This window comes from Carassius auratus, chromosome 46 (assembly GCF_003368295.1).
Source record: "Carassius auratus strain Wakin chromosome 46, ASM336829v1, whole genome shotgun sequence".
NCBI lineage: Eukaryota > Metazoa > Chordata > Actinopteri > Cypriniformes > Cyprinidae > Carassius > Carassius auratus.
Genome location: NC_039288.1, coordinates 10,686,760 through 10,708,321, shown reverse-complemented (window position 1 = coordinate 10,708,321; position 21,562 = coordinate 10,686,760). Strand labels below are relative to the sequence as shown.

Sequence of the window (21,562 nt, the reverse complement as noted above, 5' to 3'; positions counted from 1 at the left end):
AAAATAAGACTGCTGTGATGTTAAAGCTAATTACTCCAGTCTTTAGTGTCACATGATCCTTCAGAAGTCATTCTAATATGTTTTTTTTTAAGAACAGATTTTTTATTTAAATAAATTTACTGTAACATCAATTTAATGCACCCTTTTAAATAAAATTATTGATTTTTTTCACAAATCCAACCCCAAATTACTGAACAGTAGAGCGTGAGACTGAAGGTGTGAAATAACGGTTGAGGCTCTGACACATTGAGCTGTGATCCTCATTACTAGCTTGCAACATTTCCTGACTCAGTTTTTCTCCCCAACCCTATCTGTCCTTATGTATCTACAGTATTTTTTGAAATTAAGGAATCTGGATTCTTAGAATCTGCTGAGTGTGTGACCATAAGATGACACTGGAATGGAAGAGCTGCTTGCACAGAATGACTTGCAACTCCCCATAACCCAACAATTTCCTGTGAAAAAGAGATGGAGATTGTGAGCAAAGAAGTGAGATGTTGCGATGAAGCCCAGCTGCTCTTGTGTTGCCTCAAAACCCTGAGTTAGCGCCCCACACACACCAAGACTCTTCCGTCACCTCTTCCAAAATAGTCTGCCTGTCATTTTCACCCCTATTCATACCCAAGCAACCATCTGATTTTCAGGATGTTTGCTGTGACATCAGTTTGGTTTGAAGACTGTTTATCTGTGTCTCTGTAGACAAGCAGTTTGATTGGCTGGATGGTTTATGTGACAGGGCTGTTTTGTTGAGGAAAAGGACTAATTTTAAGCACTGACCGCAGGAGACCTTCCAGCTGGCAATGACAGCGATGACATGCCTTCCTTTGAATCTTACTTCTCTTTCTCCCTTTCTCTGCTTTCTCCCTATCTCCACTCAACATCCCCCACCTCCGCGGCTCTGAATTATGAATTAACAGCACGGCACAATTATGATATCCTTGCCAGTACTTTGAAGATGGGGGAAGAACAATGCAGCGAGAGCTTAGTTTCTATTTTAAATTATCAGGGGCATAGCGTAAGCGTCTCAGATTTACCATTATCATCACTCTGTTTTCTTCTTCTCCTTTTTTGAAATGAAGATAATCATATGTCTTACCTCAATTGGCCTATTACTTCAGAGTCTTATTTTAGATTTGAAGTAGAGCAGTTTCCCAGACATAAGTATCATTTGATTTTTCAGTGTTTTGACTTCAAAACCACCATTATCTTAAGAAATTAAGCCTTAACCAGATTTAAAGGGACAGTTTAAAAGAATGAACATGCTCAGTTGTGTAAGCTTGATTTCATAACAGCTGAGTATGTGCATGAAAGAAAAAAAACATTGTTTAGCCACTGGTTTAAATATTTCAACACAGGATCCAGCTCAAATCAAATACTGAATTTTTGCGTAGATATGAGTGGAACTCCATGCAACTCCTTTACTATTCTCCATTGGAAATTAATTAAATCTGGTCTGTCATTTGTTGGAGAGGTGGCTTTACTCTTCTTGCATGTGTATTAGTGAAATGCATTATACGGTGTCTAGAATGCATTTGAATTGAATGAAATGAAAGTATGATGGTCTGTTCAAGCAGTGCGTCTGGGATGCATGTGCTTTATATGTTTATTTAGCAGCCGTTTAACTCCTGTCTTCCTCCTCTGCCTGCATGTGAGTGTGTATGCAGTTCTGCTGCCAGTATCTCTGATATTTCCATTTTCTAAACTTGAGCATTCTTCATGTGAAATATTTGGGAGCTAGAAATGGTCCCACTCCTCCAACACACTTGTCATCCTCTCTCAGTTTCTCCAAGTATTCTGCATCGTCCTCTCACTTGAAATATTTGCCATCCGTCATCACCAGATTTGTCTCATAGACGCTTTTAATGCCAGCTCCGTGTATCTGGAGCATTTCTATATGCCTGCATGCGTGTGAGTGGAAATTTTAAATTATTCATTTATAAACCGAGCGAACATGCCAGTATCTCTCTTTCATTCCATTTCTCTCTCTCTCTCTCTCTCTCTCTCTCTTTCCCCATTTGTTTTTTTCTTGGCATCATCTTGTTATGTGTGCAAGGAAAGAGAATGACATTCATCCAAGCTGGAAAAGGATTTGTGCCTTTTGTCAGTCAAAGCCAATGTGCGGATAGAAATAGACATCCACCCACAGGTCATTAGAGAGAAAGAGAGACGGAACGTGACTACAGGGGAGTGTTGGACAGACTGGAACACTGTAAGTGAGACTTTGGAACCGTAGGGCACCTCTTTGCTTACGTACTTCATCTTCCGCTCTTCCCATATTTTACCACAGCCTTGTGTTCTTTCTGGGTGTGACTAAACTGCAGCCGTTAATCACCGTCCCATGTGTTCGCATATTCGCCCACTCCCCTGTAGCCCACTCTCGCTTCAAAACACATCCTGACACCCACTCATCTATTTAGTGCACAGAAATGCTTTTTGTGTCAGCGCGTTGGCTGGACCTCTACGGCACTGCTGCTGTATGCCAAGGTGTGGAACAGAGTCACACTGTTGTGTATCCTTCGCTCTTCAGCACAGTAGTTTATCCAGCGTTATTTGTTTTTCCCTGGTGGCAGCCCTCCATGTGCGTATAAACCTGCGGTGCAGAAATTAGACGTGGTGCCGTGTGCCGTGATGCAGTTCACAGCTTGTAATGAGCGACTGGGGACTATAGCGTCCGCTATAAGCTGCAAAGACAGACAGGTGCTGACATACACAAACATATGACACAAATAAATCATTTAACAGTGTTAATGCCTTTCGGCTCTCAGCTGGGAGCCATAGTGCTGTTATGAAATGGATTAGGAACACAAATGCACAGAGATTCTTAACATATCTGACTGAATATTACTTGACACTTATGCATTTAGAAGACAGTTTATTAAAAAAGACAATGACTTAAAGGGATACTTCACCCATAAAGGAAAATTCTGTTATCATTTACTCACCCTCCTATCGTCGCAAACCTGTATGACTTTCTTCTGTAGAAACACAAAAAAAGATATTTTGAAGACTGCTTTGACTTTGAGTGTCTTTTTTGTTCATGGATGTCAGTGAGAACCGAAACTGTGTAGTAAGTCAGTATTCATAAAAATATTTAATTTTATGTCGTACATTTAGAGTGAGTAAACTGTAACAGAATTTTACAATTCGGGTGGACTGTCCTTTTAAGGGGTGTTTGTTAGAAATTCATGCTTTGCATAGAGTGAACAGATATCCAGATAAAGGTAGTGCAATACCGATTTTACTCCGTAGTCTTGGTTCTTATTTGATTGCTACGAATAAACATTTTAAAACTTACACTGCTGTAGTTTTTGCTTTTGCTATCACAAGAAACCAGCAGCATGGCAATGTGTAGTGTGAAAGAACAAGAGTTAGTGATGGGTCTTTCGCAAATAATTGACTAATTCAAAGAAGAAAAAAAAAAAGAAAAAGAAAAAAAAATATATATATATAGGACTAAAGGCACACTGTCTGATCAGCCTCACATTCTGTTTCTGACTTTGCTGTCAATCATACACGAGGTGTCAATCAATTATACGGCATGAGTGAGGGCCAAGCCATCACACACACACACACACACACACACACACACACACACACACCGTGAGGGGAGGAGAGGAAAGCATTTGGAATCATTTTTATGATCAGCAGCCCCTCGAAAGTAAGGCAGCTTGCATTTCTGAATGCAAATCTCTCATAAAATAAAAATATGATAAGCATTGTGTGTGTGTGTGTGTTCATGCTAGTTATACAAAACATAAATAGTGAGATAGTTCATGCTGGTTATATGACATGACAAAAAAGAGGGACCAGTTTAATCCTTTCAGCTATTTATTTTTCTTTAATATGGGTTCTATTATGTTGTTCAGATTCAGATTGTATTTTTGTAATATTTGTAGCAGAAATGAGTCAAATCAGACAAATCAAAGAGTCTATCAGAGCTGTGTGCATTGAAACATGAGCTGAATTCCTCAGGAAGTCATAAATCAGTTCTAGTGCCACAAGAACCAAGCAAGATAACCAACCAACCAACTTGTTCACACAACAGCTTTCAACATTAACACCAATAGAACAATTATTGACAATTTTAATTCGAAGAAGAGATTGTCAAATTTATTGTTCGTGATTGGAATGCAACGCTGGACATCACATGTAAACCCAGGAGATCAAGTTAAATACTTGCATTGACTTCCCCCCAGCCAGTGAAACCAGACTGAAATTCCTAAGGGGGAAGGGCTTTAAACCTTTGTCTTCACAGAAAAGTCCTTTGCCAGAGAATGGCAAAGAAACCCTTTTTATACATTATATATGGACCAGAATGAACTCAAAAAAAAGACTTATGAATGAATCATTCCATTGCTTAACTCCATATTCATTTACGTGTAACCCACACATTTGACTATCATGTATAATCACTTATTGTGTATGTCTTTTGATAACTATAGGATACCTAGTCATGTCTAGTATTGAAATAATCGCATTTTCTTGCTTGATATTGTCCTGACAATCATTTATTTGTAAAATATATCATAATCATGTTATGGGAATCATGTCCAAAATTAGACCCTGTGAGGCAAGAACCACATGCTTGGTAAGATAAACAAATGATTTATGATACCCACCCCAAGAACATATCTGATTGGTCAAGGCAACATTTGAGGGGTGGCCAACAGGAAAGTTTAAATACTTTGGATACGATAAAATTAGTGCTTTTAGTTCTAGTCTGCCTGCTGCTATTAGCCATGTCGGCTTTTAGTCTGCTTTTAGTTCCAGCCTTGCTCGTGCTATCAGTCATGCCTGCTCTTAGCTTGTAGCTTTGCTACCTAGCTTTAGCTTGTAGCATCTAGCCATGTGGTTAGTCATCATGGTTCTTTGAGCGCGGTTCCAGCGTGCCTGCCTGCTGCTACTATGCCACGATGAGAAAGAAAACAACCTAGTCTCGTCAAACTTGATTTCTTTTCTTTTCCGTTTGAGAGTTTCGTGTTCTAAGTTAAGTTTTGTAACGTCCATTCAACTTCAACCAGCGAACACGACTCTGCACTTTCAGCCAACGCCCAGCAACCACGGGCTTCCCAAGACGTCACTTCACTACTAAACTTCAAGCCAATCAGCGACACCGGGATACCCCTTTCAACTGGAGTCCCTTTCACAGCAAACGAAGGCAACGTATTCCCAGATATTTGTTGTGCTGGTGTATCTAATATAATTTTAACCCCATTGAGGAACTCAATGCGAGCGCTAATTACGTGATTGATGGTTGTTCATGTCTATGCAATTTAACGTATTGCTGTTAACTTGGGATTCCATATTTCCATTCTCTTAAACTCATCTTTCCCTAACTTTCGACCTTCCTGCAACTTGTGTGAATGTGTGTGTGCGTGCGTTTATGTGTTAGATTAGTTTATATGTCTTAGATTTATCTAATAAAGCCTTATTCATATTGAAAAGAGAAGTATCTTGTGTTTTGTGCTTACAAGTTAATGTCTTAAACTGCCGATCTTGTTACTATGCTAATTGATAGTGTTTTCACTATAGTTTGGATATTAGTATCCAGCGCAGATTTGATGTTAAACGGCACGTTCACTGAACCGCAGGCGCGTCTCCGTGAACAGCCGTGAAACAGTGATTCTGTTCAAATTCCCTTTAAAATCTTAAATGATTCCCTTTGAGCTAAATTGACCTGTTTCTCTTACATATTGTTGTTTCTATATAAGTTGTAATTGAAATGCAAATGTTTAATACTGTTCTTTTTTTATAACAAATCAATGCATTTTTAAATAAATTGTGAGACATTGTATGATTTCATTTAATAATTTAATTAGAATTGTTTTCACACCTATCATAGTCAAAACATTATTGTTTTTTAAAGAGCCGTTTGTGAGCCAAAAGAGCCGGTTCTTTTTAGTGAGCTGAGTCAAACGAGCCGGTTCACGAAAAAGAGCCGAAATGCCCATCACTAACAAGAGTGAGTGGGAAGATGTAGTTCTTGGCCCCATTTAACAGAATGCTTAGAACTACATAAAAAAACTTATTTGATAATGTTTTGATCAAGAATAGAATTGTGAGCAGTAATATTGTGAAATTATATTACCATTTAAAATAAATGTTTTCTCTTTGTAAATAGAAAATTATCACACTGAATTTTCAGCAGTCATTACTCCAGTCTCCAGTGTCATAAGGTCCTTCAGAAATCATTTCTGAAGAAACATTTTTTATACTTATCAATGTTGAAAACAGTTGTGCTGGTTAATATTTTAGTGGAAACTGTGATACATTTTTTGGGATTTTTGATGAATAGAGATTTCAATATTTTTATTTTTTTTAAATAGAAATCTTTTGTTACATTATAAATGTATCCACTGTGACATCCTTGCTGAACAAAAGTATTAACAAAAGTTCTTATGAATGCACATTTTTGAACGATAGTGTAGTAACGGTTTAAGGAGTGATAAATCTGGTCACCAGAGCACCAGTTTTCAGACTGGTGTCCACATAAAAACACTGCAACTTTATAAAGCATGTCTACATTTTGTTCCATTCTGCTGTGCCGTGTCTTATAGAAAGTAAGAATACGCCATGTGTCGAATAAAGACCATTCCAGCGCATATCATCTTTGTTTTATCACAGGTTCTTTTGAGCCTGTCGGCATGAACTTTTTCCAGGGTACTGTGATGCAGGAGCATTTTCAGCAGACGAGAAAGCAAGGAAAGATTAAGGCAGATTCATTTCGAAGCCAAAACAGAATGAACCTCTTGCTAACGTGCTGCAGATATTTGCATACATTTTGCCAATAAAGTGCAATTGTGGGGTAATATTGCCAGGTGAAAACAGAGTTCCCCTCATGTGGTTATTTATATAGCTGCCCCAATTTCCAATGTCTTATGTAATCTTAGACACTATAATGAGGCCTCACTCATGCACAGATGCATGTGATTTACATTTTCCTCTATTACTAGGCAAGAAAGAAAACAGTGATCAATGGCAAGACATTAACTCTTGCACCTGCCCCACCTCCCTTCTTTTTATTTATTTTTATTCACTTTCTGTGCCCCGTCTGCCTCTCACCCACATGCTTTAGGTTAAACAATTAGGGATAACAGAAGTATATGATTCCAGTGCCAGAGAGAGGACTGCGCTCAAATTAATTACATTCTTCATCTTATCATATCTCAGATGTCTCTCACACACACCCCACCTGTAATTATGAGTCTTGTCTTTGTAACTGAGCTGATCCCAGAAGCCCCATCCTCTCTCTCTCTCTCTCTCTCTCTCTCTCTTCTCGCTTAGTTCTTAATAAGCAGCTGCAATAATGTTATACAATACGTTCTAAAACTTCCCTATGCTACTTTAAAACAACATTATGAAAAGGGATGTATTCTTCTGCAATCATTTCAATAGTTCTAGAGCAAATGTCATTGAAATAATTGCATTTTTACTTTTACACTGACATGTGGAAGCAATGTCAACATGCTATTGAATTGTTGTATAATGTATTCATATAGATGGGTGCACATGCAGTCGTGATCTAATGGTTCGAGAGCTGGACTTGTAACACAAAGGTCACATGTTTGGGTTTCAGTACCGACTCTACATTATCCCCCTAAGAGCACATGCCGGCATGAGTTTCTGTGTGCATGTACTGTAATAATAGCAGGGCTATTCGTTTCTGTATTAATATTTCATCCACACACAAACTCTCTTGTATAAACTCAACTAAACATTTGGATCCAATGGTGATAATTCTATCAGCTCTATTCTCTAACCCAGAGTTTTTAGGGTCTGTCTAACCAGCAACCTAGATGTATTTTTCTCATGCAAACAGTATAGAGTTTTGTGTAGAACATTTTAAAAGGAATATTTATTCATCTTTCATACTATAGTTTATCATTATTAAAATTAACTTAGATTTTAGATTTGAGTGTGTATAAACAACCGTTTAATTGTTTGGGGTCATTTCATTTCAAATAAATGCAGTTTTTATTTATACTTTGTTCATCAAAGAATCCTAAAAATATCATCACAAATTCCACAAAAATGAATCAGCATATTTCTGAAGGATCTTGTGACACTGAAATTTACTACTTCAGGAATAAACTAGACTTAATAAACATATTAAAGTAGAAAACAGTTATTTTAAATAGTTAATTACAAATGTATGCAGCCTTGGTGAGCATAAGAGATGTCTTTTTTTAAAAAATAAATAAATTTGAATGTTAGTGTAGATTTCTATTATCTGCCTTTTTTCAGTTATTGGTCACAGCATGAAAATAATTTTCAGTTTATTACATTGGTCTGAATTTCAATACTGATGCATCTCTAGGGTTGATTGTTCAGGCGGAAAAGCATTAAAAATATGTCTTCGCAAAAAACATTCAAGATGACAAGTGCATTTATTGGCCTCTATTTGAAAAAAAAAAAAGATGATGTTTGTTTGCATTTTTTGCCCAACAGGCAGCTAATATTAGAAGGTTGTTTGAGGTGAATGTGAACTGAAAACTGAAAAGAAAAACAGAATTGAAAAACAAAGAAATCTTACCATTGACTCTGAGATCTGTCCAACTCAAGAGACCTGTGGCCCTCAGGGACATCTCTATGTTCATATCCTGGTCTTACTGCTGTTTTACTGGCTAAACATGTACACTTGGTATAACTGGTAACAACAGCTCTTACAATCCAAACAGGATAAACTTTCCTCAAATTTCTCTCTCCCAGAAAAAGTTCCCCTTGAAAACATTCATTGTGATGTTTAGCTCTGACAAGACGAAATCTTAGCCCTGAGGCCTAGACAAAAAACAAACAAACTGAGCCTCACAGCTGTTTAGTGCTGCACCTAGCAGCCTCAACAAAGATGCAATCCCTCAAAAACCTCTGTAATTCTCTATTTTGTTTCTCCGAGGTAAACCAACCATGTCGGCATTGCGCCAAATATAATAAGCTCATCTACACCAGTCATTATATTCATTAAACAGACATGGGGACTTGTGACTTGGTGACTTGGACTCGAGTCGCTATTTTTAGGACTTGAGACTTGACTCGGACTTGGAAGTTAAAGACTCGGGACTTGACTTGACTTGAGACACGATGACTTGAATGACTTGAGTGTTAATCACATCATGTTTTCAGTTTGAATATAAAATATATAAATTATTTTTTTAAATAAAGTTGATTACTCAGCTGGAGCGCAGGCTGAGAATAGCGTCGTGACTGGATCAGGACACTATCATCAGTCATGCCCTCTCTACCTTACACACACCACGCCCACTTAAATCAGATATCACATCACATCAACATGTCAGCCTGAGAGGTACCGAGGGTCCTCGCCTTTGTCTTCAATAGTTCGCGACTAAAAACGCGTGGAAACGCTAGTCGCGCCGCTTTCTCCTTCTTTCCAAAGCGCTCGGGCAGAAGTGCTCCTGGGGCGTCTGTCGTTGCTAAGCATCCATGACACGCTCTCTCTCAATGAAGACGCTGAAATTTCAACAAAGTATAAATGGATTTGCAGCACTAAAAATCGCTCGCAGTAGCTCTGCTACTAAATTCGTTTCAAAATGGCAATCCATATACAGCTATGAACAGCTGTTCCTTCATTTTAGCTGAGCTTTCAACGTTGATACGGGAAAGGATGAAGCTGATTGGTTAGTGTTTGTCACATGACCTGCGGTGCGCTTGCGGCATTCTGAAAAGTTTAGATGTTTTTAACTCGATGCGGTGCGACCATAGACAGTAAAAGAAATGGACACAGCGACTCCATTGGAACTCCATTGAGACAAGTGAAGCCCGTTTTTAGCGTTTTTTAGCACTTCCGTTTCTGACGCACAGACTCAAACGAAGCTTGACGACATCAGCAACCTGTCTGACAGATGTAAATCTTCTAGTAGCTGTGCGTGCAAACTGCCATCGTTAATTTTGCAAAGACGTCGAGCTTTAGCTGGGAGTTCTTTGTCGTGAGTGAGCAGGAGTAAGTATTCTGATTAATTGTTTTGTATAGTATTTTAAAATGTAACGCCAGTACGCCATATTAAGTTAATTGCCTGCGAGCGTCTCCTCCTGTCTGTACGGTAATACGACAGAGAGTTGAGTGGTTATGACGCAATCGTTAGCCTATTTTTTACAAAAACTGTTTATATGGGGCCATAATGTAACATAGAAGGTAATGGAGCCCTTTATACATTGTCGTGTATCTTTAGAAATAAATAATGGACAAACGGAGTCTTTAAACGCCTCAGATGTAAAGTTATTCGCTGTCAAAGTGACGGCAAAATGAATGGGAGTCAATGGGAATGCTAACGCAAGTGAAGTTCTGCTACAAGATGGCGGCACGCGGCCGACTTCAACTTCCGGTCGACTTCCTTGCCCCCTGGGTGCGACGCGCGCGCGTTGCTTCCATTATGAGCGCGCATACCGCGCGCCTACATTGGAAATAACGAACTTGCAAAAGACGTGATGTGAACGGCCCCGAATATTTTGTTACCTTCTCTTTCTCATAGAGCAAAACAATTAATCAGAAAAACTAATGTAGCTGCCGCGATTACCCAATCATGAGAAGTGCATATATATATATATATATATATATATATATATATATATATATATATATATATATATATATATATATATATATATATATATATATACATATATATATATATATATATATATATATATATATATATATACATATATATACAGTACAGAAAATAAATATGACGTATTTTAAGTTGTTTCATACTTTTTTGTTATGTACAGTACAGACCAAAAGTTTGGACACACCTTCTCATTCAAAGAGTTTTCTTTATTTTCATGAATATGAAAATTGTAGAGTCACACTGAAGGCATCAAGGGCTATTTGAGCAAGAAGGAGAGTGATGGGGTGCTGCGCCAGATGACCTGGCCTCCACAGTCACCGGACCTGAACCCAATCGAGATGGTTTAGGGGTGAGCTGGACCGCAGACAGAAGGCAAAAGGGCCAACAAGTGCTAAGCATCTCTCTGAGTACTCCTTCAAGACTGTTAGAAGACCATTTCAGATGACTACCTCTTGAAGCTCATCAAGAGAATGCCGAGTGTGTGCAAAGTGGCTACTTTGAAGAACCAAGAATATTACATATTTTTGGTTGTTTCACACTTTTTTGTTATGTATATAATTCCATATATAATTCCACATGTGTTAATTCATAGTTTTGATGCCTTCAGTGTGAATCTACAATTTTCATATTCATGAAAATAAGAAAACTCTTTGAATGAGAAGGTGTGTCCAAACTTTTGGTCTGTACTGTACATAACAAAAAAGTATGAAACAATTGAAAATACGTCATATTTATATTCTATACTCTGAGAGAGAGAGGGTGTGTGTGTGTGTGTGTGTGTGTGAGAGAGAGAGAGAGAGGAGAAATGTAACAGTTTAATGTTGTATGTAAACTGTGTTTGAGAGAGAGAGAGAGAGAGAGGTGTTCAGAGAGGAGTCTGTTGGATGTTTAGCTGTTATTTGTTTTATGGACTCAATGTTGAAAATGTAAAACATTTCAAACACTGTTGGCAGAAGTGAAAAATAAATAATTTTAGGAAGTTACAATTTTGTTTTTATTCCATGATGTATTTTACTGAACATGAGTATTTACAATGCAAATCCAAATTATTTTAATTTACTGACAGTTACTTATATCTTGTCTTTTAACTTTATTAAGATCAGATTCTGCAGGTAAAATAACAATATTAAGGTGACTTGACTTGGACTTGACTTGACATAGCTTGTGACTTGACTTGACTTGACTTGCCCAAGAAAAAAATACTTGGGACTTACTTGAGACTTGAAGGTTAAGACTTGAGACTTACTTGAGACTTGCACATGTGTGACTTGGTCCCATCTCTGTCATTAAAGCAAGGCTTTCCACTGCCTGCCCACAACAAATCCAAGGCCAAAAGCAAAGCTAGTGTGGTGAAGATTAACATCAGGGCGGAAAACAATCAATAGATAATGAATAAGTGGAACAGATGCCCTAATCAGACCTGCGGAGTGCCAGAAAACAAAAAAGAAGACATGTTACATGAGGAAGAAGGATGAAAACGTGCCATCTTGGCTTTTGTTCTTTATAATTGTTAATCTCATGAGACCAGAAACATGCTCCCATCAGAAGTGTGAATATAAACGTGAACGATAGGAAAGGAGAGATAAGCATGCTAATGTATAGCAGCTAGCATCTGGAGATGTGGCTAATATAACTGCGCTTCATTAAAGCGCACATCAAAGACACTGAACTGTGACGCTCTGAGACAGAGAGAGACGCAGACCGAATTTATCAAGAGCCTGATCAGATCAGTCAAGTATTTTTGAAAGCAGAAAGCCAAGACACTTCAGTGCCTTTGTTAGGTGCTGACAGACATTTGCTGAATGTGTTTTCTTAGCAATATCACTCATTTTTAACCTCTCATTAGTGTCTGGCACACTTTCTAAGCGGCTCTTGCTGTGCCGGTCCTGGTGAGAAATGAGTTCATAGAGCTTTGTGCTGTAAATTACAAGCAGAAAAACTCTGGTTGGTGTTTTGTATTTATGATCACATTAGAAACTGTGCCCCGCTTAACAGCAGGCCCTGACCAATGAGAAGCCATTTGTCTGCGCAACACGCAAATGTGACACGGTCTCAACCATTTGGGCCAATGTCCAATTATGCGAAGCGTGATTTTGGAGTTATGAGATTTTGCTGTGGATGGGGCTAAGCAGCACAATGCTGCATAAATCCATTTTAACATACATTTTTAACATTTTAACATCTTTTAACATCAAATGTGAGAAGCAGGGGCATCATGCATCTAGTCATTTTGAGGGGGCACCTGTGATAGGGGTCTAAAATCTAAGCACTGGACACCACAAGCTTAAAACTGACATTATGTCACAGTGAGACCACTAGTGGACACTCAGGGATACACAGACCAGACACTGTGACACATTATCTCTGCAAATAGAGGTTGTTCTCTCTTGTCCTTCAAATGAATGTGCCATACAAGAGACACAAATTACCTAGCGTGTGCTGATTTTAAATGATCTGTGAAAATCATTTTCACTGAAAGCTCAAAAGTAATGCTTAAAAAAAATGACAACTTTGGGACACTATTCATTTTGTACCTATAATCGTGCAACTTAATTATCCAATGTAAAAATGTGTTTTTGGAAGCTCCATTTGAAATCCATTTGGCTTAAAAATCTGGGGGGGGGGGGGGTGTACATATTTTAGCTGTACAGAAAAGTCTGTTATGTGGACTGATATTGCAAATGGGTGTTTGTTACTATATTATTTAAATGTATTATCATAATCATAAACGCTGGTTGTATAAATTACTGGTCTAGTTATTGATTTACCTATGTGCGATAATGAATCCGGAGTCACACACATTCACAGAAAAAAGCTTACTTGTGCATTGAAAAATTATTTAAATCAAAACTAAGGGGCTGACACGTTTTATCCCTTTTCTTTTTCTAAGTTTGATTATGACAAAAAAATAAAAAGACTTCTCAACTTTATGGTGTTGTGTAGGACCAACCACTCTGCGTGGGCACTCACTTTCCGTACTTCATTTCGTTCGGTTGTATCTTAATGGATTTACAGCGCAGGTCCACTGTCAGTCTCACCTTCGGTAGTTCCTCTATTTGCATTATAAAGCAGTGCTTCAGTCCATGCGGGCCTTTGTCTCTCAAACACAGACCAGAAAATCTTCTCAGAGTGTGGGAATGAGAAAGAAAGCGGATGAGAATTTACGAGGGAAGCGAAAAGAAAGCTGTTAATCTCCTAGTGGCGTTGGAGGTGGCTGAAGTACGGGAAATGCTCCTCTGTTGTGTATATGTATGAGAAATTGAATTAAAAAAGGATTAGCTCATCCAAAAAATTTTTTTTTTTTTTTGTAGAGAAAATTTGCTTCAGTCCCCACCTGACTATGTATCTAACCTAACAGACAGAGCGTGCTGCTCAGCTTATTTTACAGGTAAACAACATGGTTATGCAGTTTGACTAGTTAGACCAGCACTAACCAGTCTGGAGCAGATGAAGACTCCTGTGTGTTGCTGCAGTATGAGTGGATTGATGATGTTATGGGTGCATGTGTTACAGCCTGAAGCTAAACTACAATCTGCTTTCACCACAGCATGTGTTTAATGCAGCTGTCTGCTGCCCCTCTCACTGACCCACAGCAGAAACTGCTTCCTCTATGAGCCATTGAATCCCCTCCACCTTATGAAATCTGCCCTTCGGTTTGTTTGTCCTTTAATGTCTCAACTTTGCAATAATTTCAACACATCTCTCTCTGCAATGCAAAAATTATTTGCAACAAGAAAAAGCATAATTGTGTAAAACAGTAAGACAATATGAGAAAACTGTATATCTTAATTCAGTAAATTAATTGATTACCTCAATGGCAAATTTGTATTTGTATTTTTTTTTTTTGTATCCAAAAAGCTTAAAACAACTGCAATTCTGTCATTTATTCTATAAAGGGATAGTTCGTCCCAAAAACCCTATGTTACCATTTGTTCACCTGTAATTTAAAACTGTAATTTTGCGATTCTCTTGCATATTACTAATATACATATTGCGTATAGAACATGCCGAAGAGAGTAAAAACTGTCAGAGAATAACAGCATCTAGTGTATTTCAGTCTGCTCCTCACACAAACCCATCACGTGACTCCAGAAGACATCAGCTGTAGTGCATGAGTAATATCGGACTTAAATTTTTACAAAGCTTGAAAGTCCACATACTGTACACTGCAATTGCACGGAAAAGAGCAGCATTAATTGCTCCTTTTATGCTCCACAGAGAAAAAAAAAGGAGTTCAATCTAGTGTAACGGTCCCTTTAATGTGTTTTCCTCTTCCTTTCCTTCATCTTTCTCCAGTTGCACTTGTGTGTCTCTCCATCTTCATCTGTCTGAACGCACGGCTAGAGCTTTTCCTCGAGTTTTCTCATTCCTTGGCCCCAGTCTCATGAATTTGTGAAGCGATCTGTCTGTGCATTTTTTTAAGAGAGAGTGAAAGCAAGATTGATCTTCACTGTTTATGCTTACAATGCTTCCTTTGATAGTTTGGTTGCCGTATTTACCCTTGCGTCTGTAACTTTCAGAACATGCTTGCATTAACATGCTTCTCATTAAAAAAATTAAATAAATGGGTCACTGTTTTATCAGCCTCACCTTTCTATTTCTGTTTCTACATGTAAGCCCTCCTCCCTTTTTTACTTTGCCACCATCTTGCTATTTCTCCCTCCTCCTCCTCTTCCTCTCTGACTCTGCCTCTGTCTTTCCTTTGCCTAAGGCCTATACTTTTATCAATCCCTGCATTCTAGCTACCTGTTGCCATGCCAACCCCATAATTTAGTGTCTTACACAATGCAGCGTGTACACCTGCCTTATGTGCTCGCTTTACCGTGTGAATGCATGAGAATCTTACCTGCCACCGAAGGTGCTTTTAATGACTCATTTAGAACCAAGCTTTTAATGTTCTGCCTCCTGCGCTCGCCCCGTGATCATCTCCACAGCCCACACGCGCTCCATAGAGACCCTCTTCAGCTTGAGAGAGCTCAATGCATGGAGGGAATATTTTTATTGCCAACACTGTTAATGTACTCACTTATTAAGTCGAGACCGTGTGTGTGGCTGTATGTAAATTTGTACATTTTTCCCCTTACAGGTAGGTGCTTGCTGAATGGCACATGAAGTGTTTGCTCTTTTGAGCTGCCGTGTGCATATTCAGGCTTGTTAGCATGCGTGCATGTGCGTATGAAGTGGACAGATTTGGAAGTGAGCAACTGTGTGAGTTTAAGAGCTCATTAAGGTCCCTTGTTAGTTTTTTTTGTTTATGCACATCTGTCTGTTTCTTTGGTAGGGAGCGTTTGGCTCAGTGAGTAATAGTTCTAATTACAGTTGAGAGTCGGTGTGTGGGGTTAAGCTACCTGCTCACGGGGATGACGCTAATGTGGACTCCTGGCTTCATTGTTAATGTTCACTGTGTTCTGTTATGCTCATCCTTCCTTATCCTGCTGTTTGTGCGTCCAGTGAGATCTTGCTATCTCCTGATCAGCTCTATCAATATCCAGGCCAAAGAAATATAATATCAGCTATAAATGCACCTACAATGCAGTGTGGACGTATTATTCAAATTACTATTCAAAATATGTGAATGGATTCGGAGCACATTTTATTTGATATATAATATATTAAAAAAATTATATGTAATATAAAAAAGGTCTGTAAGATTTGTAAAATGTTCTTGAAAATCACTTATGCTTTAAATTATACAATTTAAAGTAACCGTTTTCTATTTGAATATATTTTAAAATATAATTTTGAATTTTGTCTTCAGTGTCACATGATCATTGAGAAATCATTCTAATATGACGATTTGCTACTCCAGGAACATTTCATATTATTATCAATGGTGAAAATAGTTGTGCTACTTAATATTTTTGTGGAAACATTTTTGCAGGATACTTGAATGAAAAGAAAGACTTGAACTCTTTACTGTCACTTTTGATCAGTTTAATCAATCCTCGCTGAATAATATCAAAAAGATTAGCAGTAGTGTAATATATATTGATATATGTTTATATATATTCATGGTTTAGATGGATAAATTAGGCAGAGTGTGAAAAGAGAGAAATGGTTAAAGGGGGGATGGGACTGAAAGCATGTGGTACAATCGTGTAGGATAAGCACGGTGGTCTAATTAATAAAGAACAAGTCCTAATGAATTTAATTACACACACGTCTGGCCAATGAAGGCTGCAAAGCAAAGAGAGGTGGGAAAAGAGAAGATTAATGCTAACATGTAATAGAGGGATTACAGTACAAACCGCAATGGAAACTGTGTTTACACAGCAGATGCACATGTACCTGAGCATGCCAACAATTTTCTCTCTCTCTCTTCATTATTCATGAGCTGTGTTCCATTCACCCTGAGTCTTCAGATCAATTCACATCCATGCCTGTATGCATCGTATCCAGGATAAGACACAAAACATTGTTTGTTTGTTTTTGCACTGAATCGGCACAGTTATGCAAAATGTTCAGAGAGACTGAATGCATGACCAGTTCCAACTATAAAAGTCTTTATCAACACAGATGTTTTTACAGTACATATATAGCCAAAGCATCAATAGAGATCATAAAGCAGAAACTTATTTATTTTAGTCCATCACACTTCATTCGATTGTGTTCACGCTATGCATCAGAGTGCATGCACATTGCTGAGATGCCTGTGAAAGAGCACATAATCTGGAAGGCAACACATTTAAGGCATCGCATTTCTTTACAAACATTTGATGAAGTGTGGATTCATGTTTGTTTTAATCTCTAACGGGGTGTTTTGTGACATATTGGTGACATCTTGAGAATTTATCAATTAGAAAATGATTATTTCACAATAAAATGATCTCAAATTTTTATTAAAATATTTAGCAAATTTATTACACCCCACCATCTTTCCACTAGAAGTAGTGCATGATCATATTATAGTTGAATCTATGATATAATGAACAGGTGTTTGATTTGTATCATAATCGTCACTATTTCACATTTCAGCATGACAGCATGACCGATCAGCGTTAATCACCAAAACTATCCATTGTATAATGACATTCATAACATGCAAAAAATGGAATACAAGCTAAAATGAATGTTACCACGTAATTATATACTGTGGTTATGGAGTGCCGCTGTCTTTTTTGGCTAATTAATTAAATTCTTTCTTCCCCCATTTTTGCTGTTGTACAGCTTTTCTGTAGACTGTGTTTATCAACCACGACCAGAGTGTTGTGTGTGCTAATAATGACAAATGGTGATTAGCCATGGCTAACCTTCTCTCTAAGCACAAAAACATTGTACCACAGCCCGATTATTTAAAGAGAACTGCTGCGTGTTTCTGCCTCTGAGGGAATCAGCGATGAACTCAAGATAATACAGGAACTCAAAATGCCCACTGCATAATATTCTTAAAGAAGAAAAATGATGTGCTGAATTAACCCACCTTTTTTCTTTTATAATTGTATGTTCAGTGGATATTATGGATGTTACATACACTCCTTAGGGCTCATGTATAAAAACAAGCAGAATGAATTTTGATGTTAATCATTCATAAAATACATTTCTACATCAATTGTTGCAGTTCCCTAAAGATGACAGTCTACATTCGAATGGTTTTACCCAGAAAACCACTTTGCTCATGTTTCGGCCTTTCGTCAGCTCTTTCTCCAAGTATTTGTCATTGGCTACTTCTGCATAGTTATGCCATTGTTTCTTAATGATTGACTTAGATTTTCTTGCCACTGTCATCTTCCACATTTCACATAACACATTCTTTGAAAATATACTACATTCAGGATACATTTAAATTTGATGTCTTTGTCCACCACAGGAAAATCCTGGAGGTGAAGATCATTGACGATGAGGAGTACGAGAAGAACAAAACCTTCACCATCCACCTGGGAGAGCCGGTGCTTCTGGAGATCGGGCAGAAACACGGTCAGTGGATCTTTAAGAGACATCCATGCTCCATCTGCAGCTCTCTATGGATTTGTATTAGAATACAGATTGGGGTCTCTTTTTAATATTCTATTAATAGCTTCCACATTTATCCGTAAATAATTCAGAAACCGATTTGATAGAAAGATTTCTTTGTGTAAATGGTGCAATTAATGGGAGACATTGGATGTCTTATAATGGGGTAGGCAGTAGTTGGTCGCAGTGCAAGCAGCCATGTTGAAGCAATATCTCTAGGCAATTTCTGCACATTAATTATGTACTAACTGCTCTACTGTAATGTTCATCCCCATGCTCTTCAAATTGCCATACTGTTACAGAATCCAATTAAGAATGTTGATGCCATTAACATAAGCATTTTTTGATGATTTCTATCTTTCAGTCTCTCTCTTCAATGCTTTTCTAGGACACACAAAGAGATGATGTTTATTTCCTCCTTATGTGTAGTGCTATTATAGCATATGACACATTACAGTATAAAACATAAACACAAAGGGATGATAAACACAAAGGGATGAATTCACTGAACAACTGGGATGCATTTATCTGTGGTATTTCGGAAACCTGAAACAAAAATGTCCTTCTTGTTCCCTAAACATTCACAGTCTAGTTCAGGGGTTTACGCATTGCATTCCAGGGACCCCTGGGGGCCACAGAAATGTTCTAGAGGGTCTGTGGAAAATGTTGAAAGCAAAGGTGTTTGTTAAAACTATTAAAATAGTTTTCATCAATTGAAATAATCTGAAATAAAATAAATTGATGTCCTGTATAACAAATAATACTGAGTGAAAGCCCAACTTCTAACAGTCAGAAATAAAGGACATACTGTACACTTTGCTTTGGCTTTAGTACAATGAAAATATAAAAGGCAATGATTTATTTTTTTGGAAACATGCTACAGAGTCACAACAAAGTCTGCCAGATTGCTGTAGTCAGCTGCATCCTCTTCAAACTAGAAACGGCCGGCAAGATAGAAAATGTTCATGCAAATTGTGTTCAATACACATTTTTGGCTGCATTTTCAGTTACCGTACTTGATTTGGAAAATTCCTTTAATGAATTGGGCGCGACAATGAGCGTAGACTGTGCATGCAAATAAACTTCGCTACCACTGAACACAATTCATTCTTAGTGAATTTCCTTGTAAACTGAGTTCTACTGTTCTCTATGGCTCAGCAGATTTTCAATGCGTCTTCCTCTGACAGGAGACTCCAATGATAACAAGCCGGCGGTGGGGGCAGAGGAAGAGGAGGTGGCCAAGATGGGGTGCCCGAGTCTGGGAGAGCATACCAAACTGGAGGTGGTGATAGAGGAATCGTACGAGTTTAAGGTAAGGTTCTGTCTGAATCCTCACCCTCCTTGTTCCCATGGTAACAGTCTCAATACTGGAGGTCACTGGGGTCAGGTAACACAGCCATCCAAAAACTATTTGAGGTAGAAATACTGTGTTACTCCCTCAACGATTATCCGCAGCGCTCTAAATGCAAACAAGGAAACGGCTAGGACAGGATGACATTGGAGAAAATGAAATTCTGACAGGGTTGTGCATCGACGCCCACTGTCTCACTGAAATCAGTTTAGCTGAGACCTCTCTGGGTTACGAGACAGAGTCATATTAAATCTTGTCTACTACGAGGACACGGTTGTGTGGGTTTAGGTTTGATTTGTGTTTATATATGTATTTGTGTGTTTTTTTTTCAGAATACCGTCGACAAGCTGATAAAGAAGACTAACCTGGCGCTGGTGGTGGGCAGCAGTAGCTGGAGAGAACAGTTTGTTAGCGCTGTCACTGTCAGTGCAGGTCAGTGTCTCTCTGCCAAACTGTCTTAATACATCCTCAAATAGAAGTGGACCACACAACTGATTCAAATTCAATCAAAAATGGTATAAAACCATTTGAAAATGCAAGATGTGTCAGGTTTCCAGCAACAACCGGTTTGTCTGTCCACACTGAATGTGAATCTTCTGTGTGACGTGACAGTCTCAGCCAAGGAGATACTTAATGTATAATTTATGCTCTTAAAAAATCCTACTTAAAAAAAGCTTGTATTTAATTAGTTTGTATTTATTAGTGTTTAATTTGCTGTTTCTTTGTAATTATTTGTGAAGTTTACTAGCAATTTCTGAGTGAAAATTGTTTCAAAGTAAATCCATTTGTTTGTCAGTGTATGATTTTGTCGAATTTTTTGTACGAAGTCGAATTTTTCTTCAAAACCTGAAATGATTTAATTTATTTATTTAAAGGGGTTATATGATGACATTATTTTGTGTATTTGGTGTAATGAAATGTGTTTTTGTGTTATAAGGTTAAAAAACACATTATTTTCAACATACTGTACATTATTGTTGCTCCTTTATTCCTGCTTTCTGAAACGCATACATTTTTACGAAGCTCATCGTTCTGAAAAGCGAGGTGTGCTCTGATCGACCAGCTATGCGTTGTGATTGGCCGAATACCTTAAGTGTGTGACGGAAATGTTACGCCCCTTAACATACTGTGATGCCATGTGCCGAGCAATGAGACAAAACCAATAAAACCCATTACAAACAAGGCATTTATAGCATCCAGTGGGGACATAATTATTGATTATAATGACTTATACTGTCATTTTACACGTTGTGTTGCATTGCGCCACGTAAACAAAAAACCATGTGTGCATTTGTGATCGAAAAAAGACAAACAAGCGCTACTCTACACTGCTCAAAACTCGCGTTTCAGTTTTCAGTGGCAAATCCTTTAAATATGAAAACGTACTTACATACTGTGAGTCAGCATTATTTGTCAAAACACCAGCATTTTAGGCTGCTCTCCCAGGAAACTGCTCGTCCTCCATAAAATGCAGTGCACACATCTGAATATTTGGGTTGAACTGTTCTTGAAAAGTGCTGATTTCTAATCGTGTCCTTTTTTGGAAGGCCAAATGAAGTAGTTTCCCTTTCACATTGAAACACAGCTCAACTTTTATAAAGAATATCTCTAATAGCTTTAGGGATCTTATCTATTCACAACCAGCTTGTAACACTCCAAAAAGAAATGAAAGCTTGAA

At 38.0% G+C, this 21,562-nt stretch overlaps 1 protein-coding gene across 1 annotated transcript in view; it reads left to right on the top strand.

The window, feature by feature from the left end:
* LOC113064148 (sodium/calcium exchanger 1-like) overlaps positions 1 to 21,562 on the top strand; it is a 64,844-nt gene that overhangs the window by 37,234 nt on the left and 6,048 nt on the right. The window contains exons 4-6 of the mRNA XM_026234743.1: positions 18,391 to 18,497; positions 19,721 to 19,845; positions 20,217 to 20,316. Coding sequence (XP_026090528.1) covers positions 18,391 to 18,497; positions 19,721 to 19,845; positions 20,217 to 20,316 — 332 coding nt within the window. The remainder of the gene's footprint in view (positions 1 to 18,390; positions 18,498 to 19,720; positions 19,846 to 20,216; positions 20,317 to 21,562) is intronic.